The 18,640-nt window shown below is 43.1% G+C and overlaps 1 protein-coding gene across 3 annotated transcripts in view; it reads right to left on the bottom strand.

Moving 5' to 3' along the window:
- Positions 1–18,640, bottom strand: part of PPM1H (protein phosphatase, Mg2+/Mn2+ dependent 1H) — a 223,040-nt gene that overhangs the window by 108,073 nt on the left and 96,327 nt on the right. For all 3 annotated transcript variants that reach the window (XM_014595899.3, XM_019493020.2, XM_019493011.2), the window contains exon 2: positions 6,510–6,678. In XM_014595899.3, the coding sequence (XP_014451385.1) occupies positions 6,510–6,678 (169 nt within the window). The remainder of the gene's footprint in view (positions 1–6,509; positions 6,679–18,640) is intronic.

Genomic DNA, 18,640 nt, shown 5'->3' on the forward strand with positions numbered 1-18,640 from the left:
GGAGGAAAACAAACGGGAGTGTGGGGCTATTGCTCAACAACTCAGGAGAGGTGGGTACCAACACTCAGGAGAAAACTGAACTCCTGAATGACTACTTTGCTTCAGTCTTTCACTGGGCAAATGGGAAAATCATGCCAGATAGGGCACAGAATGGACATGGTGGGAAGGACTCCCTCCCTATTATCGACATTGAGCTGGCGCACGATCAATTTAAAAAATGAGACTTATACAAAAGTCAGAAGGACCAGATGAACTTCACCCAAGAGTACTGAAAACTGGCCGAAGTCATCACGGAACCGCTGGCAAAACTTCCAAAACTTGTGACGCTCTGGAGAGGTCCCTGAGGGCTGGAAGAGGGACTATGTTGTGCCCATCTTCAACAAGGGAAGGAGTGAGAACCCAGGTAACAACAGGCCAATTAGCCTAACTTCTACCCCACGGAAAATCCTGGAAAAAACTATCGAGTCTATGTCTGATAGGCATGCAGAAGGTAGGATTCTGAATGACAGCCATCATGGCTTTGTCGCGGATAGGTCTTGTCTTACCAATCACATCTGCTTCTACGACCAGGTAACCTGCCACCTGGATAAGAGAGAGGATGTCAACATTGTATACCTTGACTTCCAAAAGGCCTTTGATCTGGTATTCCATGATATTCTCACTGGAAAATTGGAGGATTGTGGGCTTAACTGCATGACAGGTGAGTAGAAAGCTGGCTGTGGAGTAGGACCCAAAGAGTTCTCCTGACTGGATCTGTGTTGTCCTGGCAAGAAGTGGCCAGTGGTGTCCCACAGGGGTTGATGCTTGGTCCAGTTCTTTTCAACATCTTTATCAATGATTTAAATGTGGGGGTGAAGAGCTCTCTGGCCAAGTTTGCAGATGAAACCAAGTTATGGGGGACTGTGGTCACACTTGAAGATAGGCTGTAGATACAGGCAGACCTAGACAGGCTAGCAAGTTGGGTGGATCTGAACAAGATGAAGTTCAAAATCAAGAAATGGGAAGTGCTCCATCTTGGGATGAACAATTTCCAACATACCAGCAGGCTCGGTGGCGCCAAACTGACAAGCACCATGACTGAAAGTGACCTAGGGGTAATAATAGACCACAGTATCAATACGAGCCATCAGTGCAATGCTGTAGCCAGCACGGCAAATAATACTCTGGCATGCATCAATCGACGCATCTCAAGCAAAACTAAGGAAGTGAGTCTTCTGCTTCACTCAGCATTGGTGAGACTGCAGCTGGAGTACTGTGTCCAGTTCTGGGCACTGCATTTCAACAAGGACATGGTAAAGCTTGAGAGAGTCCAGAGAAGAGCCACCCGTATGATCAGAGACTTGCACAGCAAGCCATACGAGGAAAAGCAGAGGGACATGGGGCTCTTCAGCCTAAAAAAAGAGAAGGCTGAGAGGAGACTTGGTAGCAGCTTACCGCTACATCAGGGGAATACATCAGGGGCTCAGCAAACAACTCTTCACCAAGGCACCCTTGGGAAAAACCAGGAGTAACGGCCAAAAACTCCTGGAAGACCATTTCAGGCTTAACACTAGGAAAAACTTCTTCACAGTTACAGTGTCCACACTGTGGAATAGGCTCTCTCCAGAGGTGGTGCAATCATCTACCCTAGAAATCTTCAAGAAGAGATTGGATGGTCACCTTGCTGGGGTCACCTGACCCCAGTTGTCTTTCCTGCCTAGTGCAGGGGGGCTGGATCCAATGATCTTGCAAGGGCCCTTCCAGCCCTTACAATCTATGAATCTATGCGAGAGACATGCAGGGCCATAGAAGGGTGCAGAAGCAACAACTGACATGCCTGTAATTAAGAAGAGACAGGACTCACTCTGGGTCTCCTCTAGAAGCCTCTGGGCAGAGCAAAGTAGTGGCTGTTGTGTGTGGGAGTTCCCAGGGGAACATGGTCCCCTGCAGTGGTCAGCCAGTCCAGGCTGCCCTTGGTGATCTCTGGTAGCCTGGGGAGCCTGCAAAACAGGCTAGGATGTTTGCAACAGGGACCCCCCTGGCCTTTGCCAACACAGGCTGTCTGTGTAGTTCCTGCCCCAAATGCTGAATACTTGTACAATTCTCATCCAGGTGGGTTTCCAACCACCTGCACTTGAAGCATTGAACTTTACCAGGTAGTTCTGCATACTTGCACATACCTGTAGAAAGCTTTCCATCTCCATGCACCAGCCAACAGCATTTATAATGTACGGAACAGAATGTAGACAGAGAAAAACTGTGCTTTACATAGTTTGTACGTAGTACAAATAATACAAATAAATAAAAGCAGTGCAGTGTCTTGCCTGTTCTCATAGCTTCAGTCCAGCATACACAAAGCTAAAAAGATGCATTAACTGCTAGAGTAAGACTGCCCTCTAGTAGCAAAGTTTCTTTAATACTCTTTTCTGAAAATATTATACTGAAATTTAAAATCTTCAAACAGTAATATCATATTCCAGTTAGGAGCACTTTACAAAAGGCATGTAATAAGTATAGCACCCTCCAGTGGCATCTACCTAAAAAACAAGGGCAGATCTAGATGTGAACAGAAAATGTAAAATGACTTGAGTTAGCAAACCCTGCTCAAAATATGATTTTCTAAAAATCTGGGAACCAAACCAAGAATACTACTTTCATTTCTGGTTAATTTAATCTCAAAACAAATAAACAAACAAAACAGCAACAGAAATTTAGCTACAGGTAACAAACTGAGTAATAAAAGCATTGAAAAAAACACAGACTGCTTAGTTTGAAAAAGAAATGCCTCAGAGTTGAAAAGACAGTGTTAAGTAAATTAATTGCTAGTATAGAATACATAAAATCAGAATATTATAAACCAAGTCTCATAACACAGGAAAAAACAGCTATTTAATTAGGTCAACAGTCAGTATGTTTAACATGGAGAAAAATGTTTAAAATATTATTAATTTATGGAACTTGTCTTATGAAATCAAAAGACAAGATATTGATTGGATAAATGGTCTCAACCATAAAAGTGACAGACAGAATTTAAGTATAAGGGTAGAAAACCACTAACAGCTAGGAATTGAAAATAGTGTCTTTCAGATAGGTTGTTCTATAAGTTGTCAAAAACATAGGATTTTTTCAGCTTTGCATGAAGCAATTCATATTTGGTACTGTTACAGAAATGGTCAAAAAGAGAATTTCCTTTCACCTCTGCAGGAAGCATCCAGTAACAGGCCCAACTGGAGACAGCATACTGAACAATTTGGAAAACTGGTGATAGGAAAAGACCCTCCTCATGTCCATGGACATTAAAAGCATCACAGTAGGCAAAAAGGCAAAAACAGATCCAAAAGTTAACTGTGTTGTGTCAAATTAGAACTATACTTCATGACAACGCATGTTCTTCACTAACTGCTTAATTTTAAAATAAATAAGGTGTGGTAATACATGAATTACTGTGACAGCATGCACAAGTAAGGCACTGTATCTTTATATGGCTAGTTATGATAATTTGCATATTCAAATTATTGACCTCAGGAGTGGTGATAGGTAATTCAGGATATAATCACAGAGGTATTTTGCCGATGCAGCTGTATGGTTAACTTTCTTAAAAATCAGCACTGTGACAAATTTGTAAAGATGCTTCGAGTGACATTTTAAAAAGCCTTAATAATAATTCCATTTGAAAAAAATGCTTAGTAAGTTAATATGTTATTTAGTAGTAAGTTAAAATGCCAAGTCAGAGTACTGATGGTCCTTTAACAGTTAATTACCATTAATGTTCATCAGAGAGTTCTGAGACAAATATACACAGCAACACCTCACAATGTCTAGTTTTACCTACCTACTATCTGTTGTAGTCATTCTTCATGGTCCTGATACCTTGAAGATTTCTCAAAATCAAATATAAAACTATCTGTTCCTACTTTTAACACTGATCTTGATGTTGCAATACCACCTTTTAGCCTTTAGTGTCTAATTAAAGAAGACACTATGCAAGCCATCTGGCTGATTTCAAGTAATGCAGCTCAAGTAACAGGTAGTACAAAAGTGGCATGAGAGACTGAAATAGTCAAACACTATTTGTAACAAAATGACGTTTCAACTGTATTCAGAACCATATAGGTCAAAGATTAACTGTAAATGGCAATGACCCTCATTTGCATGGGCTTACAGATGCATGCTTTCAGAGCTCTTAAAGCAAAAAACAAAACAAACCCTTCTGATTTGATTTCCTCTTGCACAATCATTCCATACATGTGGTCAATTGCTGTCCCATGGCTCCATTTGTTTCCTTCCCCAACTCCCAATTTTTTATTTTTATTTATTTATTTTTTTTAACTAATGCTAGCCTGACATCCTAAGCAGCTTCCCAGTCAAGATATGCAGTGCCCTTGACATTCCTTTGTTTAAATCTTTCCTGTAATCTAACTGGTCTCATTTTTCTAGACACTAATATTCAGTTACAATTGTATTAAACACACTATTTCAGTATTTGTTCATGCCTTTAAAACTGCAAGTCCTTTGAGGGCAGGAACTAAATTGTCTAGTTGCTGGTAAGTACACAGGTAGGTATGCACTTCAGGTGTATCTATAAAATGCTAAATACTGAAAATGTTTGCTCTGGAGTTCCATGTTAGAAAAGAAATCCTCTCTTTGAAAGACAACGATATTTTTTCCCCCCCGCAGTTGCCACAGGGGTAATTAGTTACTTGGTCAATATAAAGGAATCATGGTGTTGCCATTTTGATTCCTTCTCAGATCATAAAAGTTAATTAGGACCATAGCAGGCTATTACCTGGATGGAAGACTGTACAGAATTATGGAAGGTGTTTCAAACAGCCATAGATTTTTTTGGTCAGCTTTAATACTCATATGGTGTGCCAAACTGACAGCCACACAGATTAAAGTCACTTATATACCCAGAGAACAATAGCTAGAGTACAGAGAGTCTTTCTGCAGCACACAAACAGCATATAAACCCTGACCTCAATGCAGCAGCACTTCAAAAACAAAAGACCATCTCAGTCTCCACAACAGGTTAGTACTTCCCAAGTTCCCTGAGACTACCAACAAGCATGTCAATGACCACCTGTCATGACTTTTTCTGATGCAACCTGGTCTGGAAATTCAGTTTATTTCACAAGGGCTACTCAAAAGTCAGGAGAAGGTGACAAGCAACCATCTCTCCAAACCTGGGTTGGGTATAAACTTGGTGAATTACCTTCTGTCATTCAACCCTCCTATGGTTGCCAAAGTTAACTATGGCACAACAGTTAATATTCTGGGTCAGACTAAGGGTGTGGATAGATGTTGCAAGTGAAACATTACAAAGACCTATGAAACATGTGAAAGGGCCAGCTGTACAGGTGTACATACCCTTTGAAATGCTCCAAAAATGGCTGAAACACTCTAAAATAGTTCCTCTGCAAATGAAGCACTATTTTGGCACATTTCACTTTTGCTTATCTCTGATTTGGAACAGCACATGGGAGACAAGCTGGGTTTACCCACTCCCCACCACTATCCCTGCCAGACCCTTAGGGCTGGAGCAGGGCCCTCCAGCCCCAATACCTTCTACCTGAAAAGGTAAGGAGAGATCTGGGGGATCTGGAAGACCCTACCACCCCTCCACCCTAGCTTGTCTCCTCTCTGCACTCTCATCCCTTCTCCCTCCCACACCTGTGACAGGAAGGGAAGGAGGGAGCTGAGAACAGAGCCCTGGGTTGCTGCAGCCCTGGGTGTGGCTAGAAAAGGCTTCAGTATTTTGAAACATTCCAGACAGGAACAGCACAGGGCATGAGCATTCCCCCATGACTGAAACACTCCTTTCTTAAAGAGTTTCCAAGTGTGTTTCACTAGGAAATGTTTAAGTTACAACATCTGTCCTCACCCTAATACTCAATCTAGGCCAATATCCTGCCTACCAGTTTCTTTCAGAGACAATGCAAGAAACCCTGTATTTCAAAATCTACTCGTAGGAAAAGTTTTTTCAACCCAAAGCCCTGATCAATTAGATTATGTCACAAAGTATGAAACACTTATTATTTTGTACTAGTCAAAATATCCACAATGTTGCTTCCTTTTCTAAACCAAACTCCCAATAGCTGGTGGAGACAATTTCCATATGGTAATTATTAGATGTAGAAATGTACTTTCTCTTATATATTTCATTGTCTTCTCTTTGGCTTAAGTTATGAAAATGGGTAAGTACAACTAACAGATTTTATCTCCGTCATTCATATCACTATTTTACACATATCTGTCATGTCTCTCATATATTTTTCAAGTCAGCTATGCTGTACAAGATTTTTTTTTTTATTTACATGAGAAAGATTTTTTAGCATATTTCAAAAAGAAGAAATGATAATAAGAAATGAGAGTCAAGTGTTCTTAATTAAAGCCTAGTTAAAAAAAAAAAAAAAAAAAAATCAAGCCAGGTATCAAGTAAACACCGTCAAGAACTTTAGGGTTTTCCTTTGATCTGACACCTCATGTTATATCATATTCCTGTACTGACAAGACTGAGGGGAGCTGCTTACCGAGTTTTCTTTTAATTGTAGACCTTCTCCATTTGGCAGTGATGACCTTCGTTTTGTGGATGAATTCTTGTTTGGAGTGGAACTAGTGCCTCCAGTTTTCTTTTTCACATGAAGAACTTCACAACTAGCCTGGTCTTCGTTGTGTGTGCTCTTTCCTGCATTTATCACCCTAGAAAAAGAAAGAGGCATTCCTGTTTTAGCAAATCTTGGATCTTTCTATTCAGTTTGCCACATGTTCCACCTATCAAAGTATCATACCATTTTCACAAACCAAAATGACATGGACTAATGGTATCATGCTTATACTTTCTCCCTCAAGGAAATAACCTTTCTAAATGAAGTGGACTGATGCCTGAGGTCTGGATGAGCCTAACAACGTTTATGCTTCCCAAATGAAACCACAAGAAATGTTTAATTGCTCTTTCAGTTTAGTGCACGCGACTGAAACCACCTTCTGAAACCTCTAGTAAATAAGGGGTAGGTCACCTTAGAAAATCTAAGGAGTCATCTGAGTGAAGTACAACATATCTACAGTTAATCTATAAAGAATGTTCTCAGTACTAAAAACACACCATGGAAACAAGTAACAATATACAGGAGCTCAACTTGTTAGAGCACTGGGCTGGGGTGCTTGTGACCCAGCTGCACCACAGGCCATGACTTTCTTCTGATAGGGGAGAGAGAAAGGAAAGAGGGAAGGGAGGTGGCTACCAATCTCAGGAGGATGAGAAGGAGAAGGGCCGTCCTGGGGGGTAGGGGAGGGGAGGAGGCGAATTGGGGCAATCGCCCCAGGCCCCATGCTGTGGGGGGCCCCACGGACCCAGGCAGAGTATCACAGCGACTCCGCGCTGCCGCTGGCTTCATGTCTGGCCACTTGCCACTCCCCCCTGCCCCCCAAATCTGCCACTGGCTTCCTCCCATCCGGGGGCAGGCTGATTTGCCCTGAGCCCTGCACCCTGCTCAGATGGTCTCTGGGAAGGAGAGAAGAGAACTTCCGTTTGGCTGCAGAGGAGATCAGCTGTATGGTTCAAGGCAGAGCAGGAGACTTGCAGGGCCAAGCTGCACTGGGGCCCCTACTTCAGGGGCCAGATCCTGCTGTAGACCATTAAGTTGAGCATATACCATTGCAGCCCAGTAAGAAACAAGTACTCACTGTTATTGTTTTGCTTTTTTTAATATCAGAGCTACTGTGGAAAAGATGGCATGTGACACCGAACCCTGCAATCTCCAGGAGTTTCACAGCTAAGCTTTAAAACCCTACTTATTTGATTTGAATAATTAAGAGAATAGCTATTGTCAATGTCAATTAACCTGAAGAAAAGGCAAATCCAAATCTACTTCTCACTTTCTCCAGAAAGAACAACTTAGATTAATTTTGCTTCACTTCAAAGTTTCTGTCTCTGTGCGTGTCATGCCCATGAATGTTGACAGAGCTGAAAATATATGGGCCTACCTGTGCCTGGCATAACACCCCAGGAACCACATGTCTGTTAAAGGCCAACAACTGTCAATGGTCAACCACTTTGCCTATCTCAGCAGCACGCTCTCCTGTGGATCAACTGCAAAGTCAACACAAAGCTAGCAAAAGCCACCATGGCCTTCAGCAGACTCCGTAAATTGATCTGGGACCACAGAGGCATCGGAATGTGGATGAAACTGAAGGTTTACAAAGCCACCACTCTCCCAACCCTCCTTTATGCCTGTGAAACCTGGACTGTCTACCAGTGTCATGCCAAGAAATTAAACCACTTTCACATGTGCTGCCTGCGAAAGATACTAAAGATCAAGTGGCAGGACAAGATCCTGGACCCCAAGGTGCTCAGAAGATCAGCTCTCCCCAGTATCCACACCCTACTGAAACTGGTGCAGCTAAGATGGGCCAGCCACCTTTCAAGAATGCCCAACATTCACCTGCTGAAGGAAAATCAAGGACCTCTCATGTCCAGTCTTCATCACTCTCCTGCCCCTGATGCAGCAGATTATTCAGGGCAAAGACTGGATTTATAAGTCACCTGCATACCCATGCAACCTAGCATCCACCCCCCTCTTCTCTCTTCTTTCTCCCTTTCTCTTTTCCCCTTCCCTTTTTCTTTCCCACTTCCTTTCTCTCTTCTTCCTCTCCTTCCCCCCACTGGATGCAGTCCTCTTCGCTTGCAAAGGATGAACCACACCCTTTATATGCACACCATGGGTTCATGTTGTATTACAGCAATAAAAAGCCATTGCCTGTCTGATTAAAGTATTGCCTTCCTTCCACAAATACTATCTATCCCTTTTCACATCAAACTTTAAGGCTCTTTGACAGATCAAGTTAGGAGGCAGGATGTTCCTGCTGCTGGAGAAATACTGAGCTTTAATTTATTTGAATACTGTATTTACTCAATTCCAAGATAGGGTCCCCCGTCCCTCCCATTTAACCTGAGGAAAAAAGCCTGTTTTGGAATTGAGTACAAGGAAGCAAAGGACCTTTCTCCTGATTCTTCCTCCATCTCCAATCCCACCCCCCACACACACACTTACCCGTCCTCCATTGCTCCCACCACTCGGAAGGTAGTGGGGAGGGCAGGCAGCAACAGGGACAAGTGGGGGAGGGGGCAAGAAAGGTGGCAGGGGAAAGTTGCTTGATTCTTTCCCCCATCCCCACCCACAACCTGCCTCCCTTCCACTTGCCCCCCCCACCTGCCTCCCTTCCACTGCCCACTGCCTCCCCACCCCTGCCACTGCTTTCCCTTATACAGAAGTCGAGGGGTTGAATTTAAGATGATTCTCAAATTGTTAGATTCTAGACATGGAAAATTATAACAAATTTATAACTTTTCCATGTTTATAATCTAATTATTGGGTGATGGGGGTAGACTTAAATTCAGGGTCATCTTGGATTCAGGTAAACATGATACATTGCAAACTTCTGATACACATGTGAAAAAGTAGGCAAACAATCTGAAGATGCATCTTAATCCCTTTAATAAAAATCAAAACATGCCCGACTCCTTAATCTTTCAACATTCTTATTACATCTGTATTTTATACCATTTGAAAATCCTTCAAACTAACTAGATTTAAAGAAAAAAAAAAGCAAAACAAACCCAAACAAAGATGACCCATCGATTATTGTATATATCCCCAGATTGTGCCATATTTTACATTCCATCCAATTCTTTGCAAAGATAAAAGCTATTATTTGTTTTTTTAAGGACAGTTTATTGCTGCATTTATATAAACCATGTTATTTTTCAAGAAACTAAATTATGGCCAGAAAAATCACATAGCTGCTAATAAGAACTATATCCTGAAGCTAATATCTCACTGAACAACACCAAATGTCACCAGACTGATCTGATACTTGGGAAAATTTATGCAGTTAGCATCTGTATGCATATTACCACCAGCTGTTTACAAGTATTCTTTGTATATAAATACCAACTGTGAATGAAATTATTTTGAGACACACATTCAGATAAGGGTTTAAGATCTGTCTAGTTTCAAGGCACCAGTGAGCAGTTTTGCAACTCTGATTAAGTGCTACATAGTGTTTTTTTTAGAGATGTTCTAGACCAATATGGATGGCTGATTTTTTAATGAGCCATATTGGCTGATACTGATCCAATTGCCAATATGCAGCTGGGCAGCTTGGAGAGCAGCACCCGGCCAGTAAATCTTTTGTAGGGGAAGAGGCAGGGGGTTGGAAAGGGCATGGGGGCTGGGGGGAGACAGATCAAGGCCCCACAGTGAGGGAGGGAGTGGGGCCACCCAGCTGGGATGGGGCACAGGACTCAGCTGTGAGCGGCTAATTTGTGGGGCCTGGTGGGGGGTGGCTCCCATTGCTGCATGCACCCCCAGGGAGGCATGGGGGGTGTGGGCCCTCAGATCTGCGTGCAGAGCGAGAGTGGGGTGAGGCTGGGACTGTGCTGGGCTCTTCCCAGCAGGGGGCTGGACCAAGCTGCACTCAGGGGAGACAGTGGCAGTGCTGGAAGGGGAGCTCTGGGAGGGGCTGCAGCCACCCCAAAATTCACCATGGCCCCTCCCTTTTCCCCGCTCCCAGCACTGCTGCCGCCTGCCCAAAATGCAGCCCAGCCCAACATCCCTGTCGGAAAGAGCCTGGTGCCACTCTGACCCCAGGCCAATCTTGCCCCGCACGCAGATCTGGGGGCACATGACCCCCCTATGGCCTCCTGGGGTATACACAGCAGCAGAAGCTGCTTCCTCTCTCTGCACGTTGCTCAGTCCCGTGCCCCACTCCAGCTGGGCAGTGCCTGCCCCTGCCTCTGCCCAAGCCCCAGCCCCACTCCCTCCCTCACAGCTGGGGTTTCAGTGTGCCCCCCCCCATACCCTTCCCCCACAGCACACTTACCAGTTGGACCCAGCTGCTCTCCATGCTGCTGAACTGTGCTTCTGGATGCTTGCATACTGCACTGCGGCTGCATGCATGCACGCACGTGGCATACACAAATTATTAATAAAACTCTTTTATCAAACAAATGCCTCAAGGCACTAAGTACTGTAAAATGTCTGAAATAACAGCGTGACAAAATAATAAGCAGACTGGTTTATCACAAAACTATCTAAAATCTCAGAACACTTTGCCAAAACCAAAAACACTTCAGTCTGTTGGTGCTTTTTAGTGGGACTATTTGATGGAAAGGGACATGAACCAAACAACCATACAGTAAAAACAATGAATTCAGAATTGGGAAAATCCTGTAGGATGCCATTTGGTCAGGGTCCTCCACAAAGAATTTCAAGGCCTTATTAACCTTCATCCAATTAGCTTGAATAATTTTCTCTCTGAAAAGCAATATTTGGTGCTATTATTTATTGGACAAACTGCATAGTTGGGAGAAATGTTAAACAAGCTCTCAGGCAGCACAAAGTTCCCTTTCTTCAGAGGTCAACCTCATTTACTTAGACATCAGTGAAGTCTTTGGTTCTGTTTCCCATGAGGTTCTCTTAATTAAACTGGAAGGTACTGGCCCAGACCAGTCTACAGTGAGGTGGGTAGACAACTAGTTCAGAGGCTGATCCCAGAGAGTTGTAATCGCTGGGACGGCCTCATCCTGGAGGACCATCTCCAGTGGTGTCCCCCAGGGACCAGTGCTTGGGCTTGTGCTCCTTAACATCTTTATCAATGACTTGAATAAAGGGGTGGAAAGCACAACGATCAAGTTTGCAGATGACACCAAGCTGTGAGGAAATGCGGGCACATCAGAGGATACGGTAAGGATCCAAGATACCCTAACAGACTGGTCCTATGGACTGAACAGAATCATATGAGGTTCAATAGGGAAAAGTGCCAGGTCCTTCATTTGGGTAGGAAGAATCTTCACCATATCATTTCACCATAACTATATGCTGGCACTGCATCTGAAAGGAACCTGGGGGGGGGGGGGGGGGGGACAAATCAACCAGAAGATGAACATGAGCCAACAGTGCAATGAAGTTGCCAGCAGGGCAAAGAGAACTCTAGCATGCATCAGCTGATGTGTTGCCAACAGCTTGAAGGAGAAGCTTGAAAGAGTCCAGAGGAGAGCCATGCACATGATCAGAGGGCAAAAGAATAGACCTTATGAAGAGAGGCTGCAAGTTATGGGACTCTTCAGCCTGGAAAAGCACAGGCTCAGGGGGGACTTGGTGGTACCCTATAAGTACATAAGGGGTGTGCATCAGGATCTGGGGGAACACCTGTTCACCAGAGCACCCCAGAAAATGACAAGGTCCAACGGTCACAAACTCCTGCAAGGACGTTTTAGGCTGGACATAAGGAAAAACTTCTTTACTGTCTGAACCCCCAAGGCCTGGAATAGACTCCTCCCAGAGGTGGTGCAAGCACCTACTGTGGACACTTTTAAGAAACATTTGGATGCTTAGCTTGCTGGGATCCTTTGACCCTAGCTGACTTCCTGCCCTTTGGGCAAGGGGCTGGACCCAATGATCTTACAAGGTCCCTTCCAGCCCTAATGTCTATGAAATCTGTTAAATAGATGCAGAGAGGTGCTCCTCCACCTCTATTTGGCATTTGTGAGGCCACAGCTGGAGTACTGTGTCCAGTTCTGGGCACTGCACTTCAAGAAGGATGTGAATAAGCTCGAGATGGTACAGAGAAGGGCCACCTGTATGATTAGGGGCCTTGAGGACAGGTCCTATGAGGAGAGACTCCAGAAACTGGGTCTGTTCAGTCTGAGTAAATGAAGACTGAAAGGTGACTTGATAGCTGCCTACAAGTATGTCAGGGGTGAGCACCAAGATCTAGGGGAACAACTCTTCAGGAAGGCACCCCTTGGGAGGAAAAGGAAACTTAGTCCGTCTCTAGCTGCAGTGTGGCCTTTTCTCCTTCTTAAAATCCTTTTTACCACACAAAAAGGCCAGAGGGAGGAACAATGAAGAAGGAAAGCACCTATTCTGCTGGGGGGAAAAAAAACCAGATACATTTGTTTTCCATAAAAACATATCATAAAAAACCTAACTGGTCCTAGTATATGAGAGATGGAATATACTTTTTGATTCCAGATGCATACTTTTTTCCTTGTGATCACACTCAGTAAAGTCACTTAACACTGTTGCCTTACCCCTAATTACAGTTTAATAGTTCAGCTTAAACTCAAGTCATATTCAATTCAAAACATAATGCAACATTAATTTTCAGATGTTAAATCCATAAAATGTGGGAAACTCAGAGTTAAGTTCCCATAAGAAATCCAGCTGCTTACATACATGCATTAAGGTTGAATTTCCACAAATGTTTGTTTTGTTTGAACAAAAGTATTCAGTAAGTCTATGATGGAAACTTTTTTCCTTGTCTACTTTACTCTTTTCATGACTAATGAAAATCTAGGTTTGATTATTAAATATTCATACTACAATAAATTCTATCCAATTCAAATGTAGGCAAGACACTCTAGTTTTACCCACCACTGAATGAACATAATTCTGAGATTTAAGGTTCTACTGAGTGCAAGGGATTTCAAACCTCTAGGTTTGTCTTACAAGACCAATCAAACAAAACCAAAAAGAAAACTCCAAAGACCTTGTTTTATACAACATTCCTCCCAGTGAATAGGCTGCTAGAACATACATGAGGAAAAACAGCAGCAAAACAAAGTTGAAATAAATTCATTTATTAATTCAAACCAAGATTGATTAATTATTTTCTGAAGAGTTCATCCAGGCCTAGAATGAATAAAATTGTCTTTGAATTTCCCAGGCTGTACAAGAGAAAATTATTTTTCCTTGGGGTGCAACAACCCCAATAAATCATTATACATTCTATAAAGTGTATTCAGCCCTGAAATTACTTCTTTATTTTAGAGAGCATTGGATTAGCTTTCCAGTTTATAAAACCAACACAAGCAAGGTATCAGGCTGCCCCTGCTATCAGCAGAAGTTCCATGTTCTGCTGTATGAATACTTGTTTCCTTTTCCTTATTTTTATCTCTAAAAAAAAAAAAAAGCCCACAAAAGCCCATTATTGGATCAGAGACAACTATTGTTTATTTCAGGAGGACTGCTCTAAGGGCTACTACCTTGAGAGCACATTAACCACCATGAGAAACTACTTCCAGTACACACACAAAATATTGGTTTTCAGTGATGGATAAGAGTGTAGATTGAGAAGAATTTAAGTGGAAAAGGAACCTTGATTTATTTAAGAACCAATCACAGGTCATTTTGAAAAGGAAATGTAATGCAGATTGAGATGTGGGTCTTACATTACCAGAGCTGTGCATTCTGCTTTGTTAATAAAATGTAGCAAAATATATATTAGAAGTCTCACATCTGACAAAATTTAATCTACAACACACTGCGATGAAATGCGTCAAACACAATAACATACTGAAAATACAAATCACCTGATATATCTTGCAGGATGGGTTTTGTGCGGGTCATGCATGTTTTCTTGAGTTTGTTTTACTGATATGGCATGGGTAGTCTCTAGTATAGGTTATGTCTTTTAGTCTTATTGTCCTTATGTTTATATGCATTGTGGTATGTAACATAACGTGTATTTGTTATAATGTGTATAACAGTTGTATATATTATAATAGGGCCAGGATTGTATAATATGATAATCACTTTAAGTAGTCAGAAACTTACTACTCACACCTAGGAAAGACTCCAAGCCTAACTGGATTAAGAGCAGTAATGGCTTGGAATCAGCACTGAGTTGTATACTCACCTCCCTTGCCGATGGGCTCTGAGGTTCAGGAGCCAGGCTATGCCAGACTATGATGAATTTACATTTTAGAAGAAGCAGCCTTAAGAATAACACCTAGATAGTCAAACTATTGAAGGAAACGAAATAAGAAACAGCCTAAAAAGATCACCACCTTAATTTTTTTTTTTTAAATTTGAGCAGATGCTATTTGCTTTCTTTCAAATGAGTCTCATTTACAAGTCTTAGGCCTTCAGGTATTCAAAAGATATATTCTGAAATACCTTTTTATATAAAAAAAATATTTAAAAATATTTCATTATACCTCATCAGATCTTTCTAGGGCTGACAGGTATGTTCTGAAATGTATAAAAAAAACTGTTTAATCTATTTTATACAGAGTTTCTGGCCTCTGAACATTTCAGTCATATCAAAAAGAAGGCAGATCCAGTACTGTCTACATTGAACAGCAACCAAAGCTATCCACCAAATTGGTTGCCTGAACCTACCAGATAGGTAAAATATTCACTGTTTTAGCCAAAGATCAAGCAAATCCCTAGCCAAAAAGATAAACACTGCACTGTGAATGCAAAACTGCTCGTCATTGTTGATGTGCTCTCCTTAGAATACGTGGTAAGCAACTGGCTTAAAGTCAATCTGCTAAATATTTTCATGATTAAAAATAAATAAATCAGTGCATGTGTTATAGGTTTGCTCAGAATCCCACATACTGCATTTAGTCAATTCCAAGACTGGGGTTTTTTTCCCCCCATTCAACGTGGGGAAACAGTCTTGTCAAGCATTGGACAGCTCCAGCTGGGAGCTGAGGGGAACAACTGTTTGGGGAGCCCAGCTGAGCTACAGACAGTAGTGGTGGTGAGCTGGTCTCTATTTTTTTTTTTTTTTTTTTTGTAGCTAGGGTCAGGAGGGACCTGGACAGATCATCTAGCCTGACCCCCTGCCACAGTCAGGAATGAATGCTGGGTTCACAAGACCCCAGACAGGTGATCGTCCAACCTCCTCTTGAATATGCCCAAGGTAGGGGCGAGGACCATTTCCCTGGGAAGTTGGTTCCAGATTTTGGCCACCCTAACTGTAAAATATTGCCTTCTCATCTCCAACCTAAACCTATTCTCCATCAGCTTATGACCATTGTTCCTCGTCACCCCAGGCGGTGCTGGGGAGAAAAGAGCTCTGCCTATTTGCTCTTGATCCCCCTTGATGAGCTTGTAGGCAGCCACCAGGTCCCCACTCAGCCTCCTCTTACTGAGGCTGAACAGGTTCAGGTCCTTCAGTCTCTCCTCGTAGGGCCTGTCGTGCTGCCCTCTCACCAAGCGGGCGGCCCTCCTCTGAACCCTCTCCAGGCTGGCCACATCCCTTTTGAAGTGCGGCGCCCAGTACTGGACGCAGTACTCCAACTGCAGCCTGACCAAAGTGGCATAGAGGGGGAGTATCACCTCTCTGGACCGGCTTGAGATGCACCTTTGGATGCATGACAAGGTATGGCAGGCCTTGCTGGCTGCGGTCTGGCATTGGTGGCTCATGTTCATCTTGGAGTCAATAATGACTCCGAGATCCCTATCTGCCTCTGTGCTTTCAAGAAGGGAACTCCCAAGCCTGTATGTATGCTGTGGATTTCTTCTCCCAAGGTGCAGCACCTGGCATGTGTCTACGTTGAACCCCATCCTAGTCTCATCTGCCCACTTCTGTAGTCTGTCTAAATCTAGTTGCAGCCTCTCTCTCCCTTCAAGTGTGTCCACCTCACCCCACATCTTAGTGGGGTCAAGGGGGTAAGACAGGGATTGGTGGAAGGAGAGCTGGGCAGGGAACAGGCCCAGCAAGGAGGAAACTGAACGTCTCCACTACTAACCCCATCCCAGTTAGACTCCCTGCACAGCTGCTCCCTACAAAAGTAGATAAAAGCCCATCAGGAATTTGTCAGTTGGGATTTGTCAGCTGGGAACAGCAGCACCGGCATGCAGATTACTCCTTCCAGCACCTCTTTCCTTCCTGGCTCCCTTTCCCATCTCTTCCCCTGGCTCCACTGCCTGGAAAGAAATACTAGAAGGAGGAACCCAACTCCCACCTCCACCTCTGCTGTCCACTGTTAAAGTGAATTTTTCAAGATGTAGTATGTGGTTACAGTACATTGTCTTAGGACCAGAAATGGTGAACCTGGATCAGAACCTTTGTGCAACTCCCTGTTTTTTTCCCTTTCTCAGCACCAAAATCCAAGTGATTTAAATAAATTAAAGATCCTACAAGTTTAGAGAGAACCACACACTGTTCTCTGCTGCACTGGTCCAGTTTTTGGTTTTGTTTTTGATTTGATAAGAGCTAGCTGAAAGGAGTTGGGTTTTAAGCCAAAATTTTTATTTTGGTGGGAGCCTGGCTGACTCCTTTGTGTCCTGAAAGCTTTTTGACCACTATCTGCATTCAAGGTGGTATAGGAAAATGAGAAGCTGCTGATGCAACAGGGGGCTAGTTGTATTATTTTTTTCGTATGGTTTGTGCTTGAATGGGACTAGATGGCATTAGTAGCAGCTCCTGATGCTGCTCCTGCTTTGAAAGCAAAGAAGTGTTGATGCAAGATGATGGCCAAGTTGCTAGATTTTGTCAGCAGGTCTGTTTACAATAAATGATGATAATTTTTTAAAATTCTACATATGCAATCTAATTATTGGGGGGTTGTCTTGGATTCCAATAAATATGATACCAGAATATATGTGGTGCCTGGTCATAAATTCTATTGTTAAATTCTACATTACCCTTAAAAATATAGGCTCCGAGTTTTAACGGAAATGAAAGGAATTCATTAGTTACCTTTAGGCTTCTTTGGGGAAAAAAAAAATAAAAAATCACAGCCATGTTTAAAGGTCAAGATAACAACTATCTGCAAGCAGGCAAAAAACAAGGATGTTCAGAAGCTGCAAATAAATCTGAGCCTCTCCCCATGACTGTCTGCCTCTCCTTTCCACCCTCAGAATATGGAGATGGATGCTGATGTTCTTGACCTGCAAATCCCATAAACTACATCTTTAAAACAAAAGCATTTGTTAGATTCCTAAAAGCCAGGTAGGCAAGGTTCTTTGAGTAGATGTGATATCTTTTATTAGAGCAACTGAGTAGTTGGAAAAAAGTTCTTAGCAAGCTTTCAGGTGCAGTCACCCTTTTTCAGGCATAGGAAATCTCCCTTCCTATGCCAGCCCTTCTGCTGCCTTTCCTCTTCGCAGGAACAGTTTTCTTTTGTGCTTTGAGGATCATATCCTTGAGCAATGACCACTCTTGGTGCACCCCATTTGCTTTGCCTTCCTGGTCCCGCATTGCCTCACCTACTAATGCTCTGAGCCTGTCAAAGTCAGCATTTTTGAAGTCCAGGACTTCAATCCTGCTGGCTGATTTGTCAACCTTGTAGTGAACAGTGAACCTGATCATTTCATGGTCACTGTTGCCCAGGTTACCTTCAATGTTCAAGCCACACACCAGATCATCTCCCTTGGCTACAACCCAGTCTAGAAGAGCATTACCTCTGGCTGGCCCTTGCACTTCCTGGGTCAGGAAGACCTCCTCACTCACAGTCAGGAAACGGCATGAACAAGCTGACCTAGCCAAGTGTTCCTCCCAATCTATGTCTGGGTATATTAAAGTCATCCATGACAGCCAAGTCGCTTGTACATGCAGCCTCTGTCAGTTCTCGAGAGAACTCCAGGTCCAGCTCCTCCCCTTGGTTTGATGGCCTGTAGTAAACGCCTACAGTTAGGTTTCTCTCACCTCATCCCCTGCTGTAGCTTGACCCAGAGGGTTTCAAGCTGCTTATCTTTGGAGCCAATGTCAGCCTCCAGAGAGGTGTACTGCTCTCTCCTCTGGAGCAAGCTCCCTCCCAGCAGGAGTCAACAACATAAACTAACTAAATCCATAAATAAAATGCTTAAACAGCATCAGGTCTTCTTCCAGACCCAAAGAGAATCCTCAGATTTAGTTCTGC

This window comes from Alligator mississippiensis, chromosome 4, assembly GCF_030867095.1.
Source record: "Alligator mississippiensis isolate rAllMis1 chromosome 4, rAllMis1, whole genome shotgun sequence".
In the NCBI taxonomy this organism is placed as follows: Eukaryota; Metazoa; Chordata; order Crocodylia; family Alligatoridae; genus Alligator; species Alligator mississippiensis.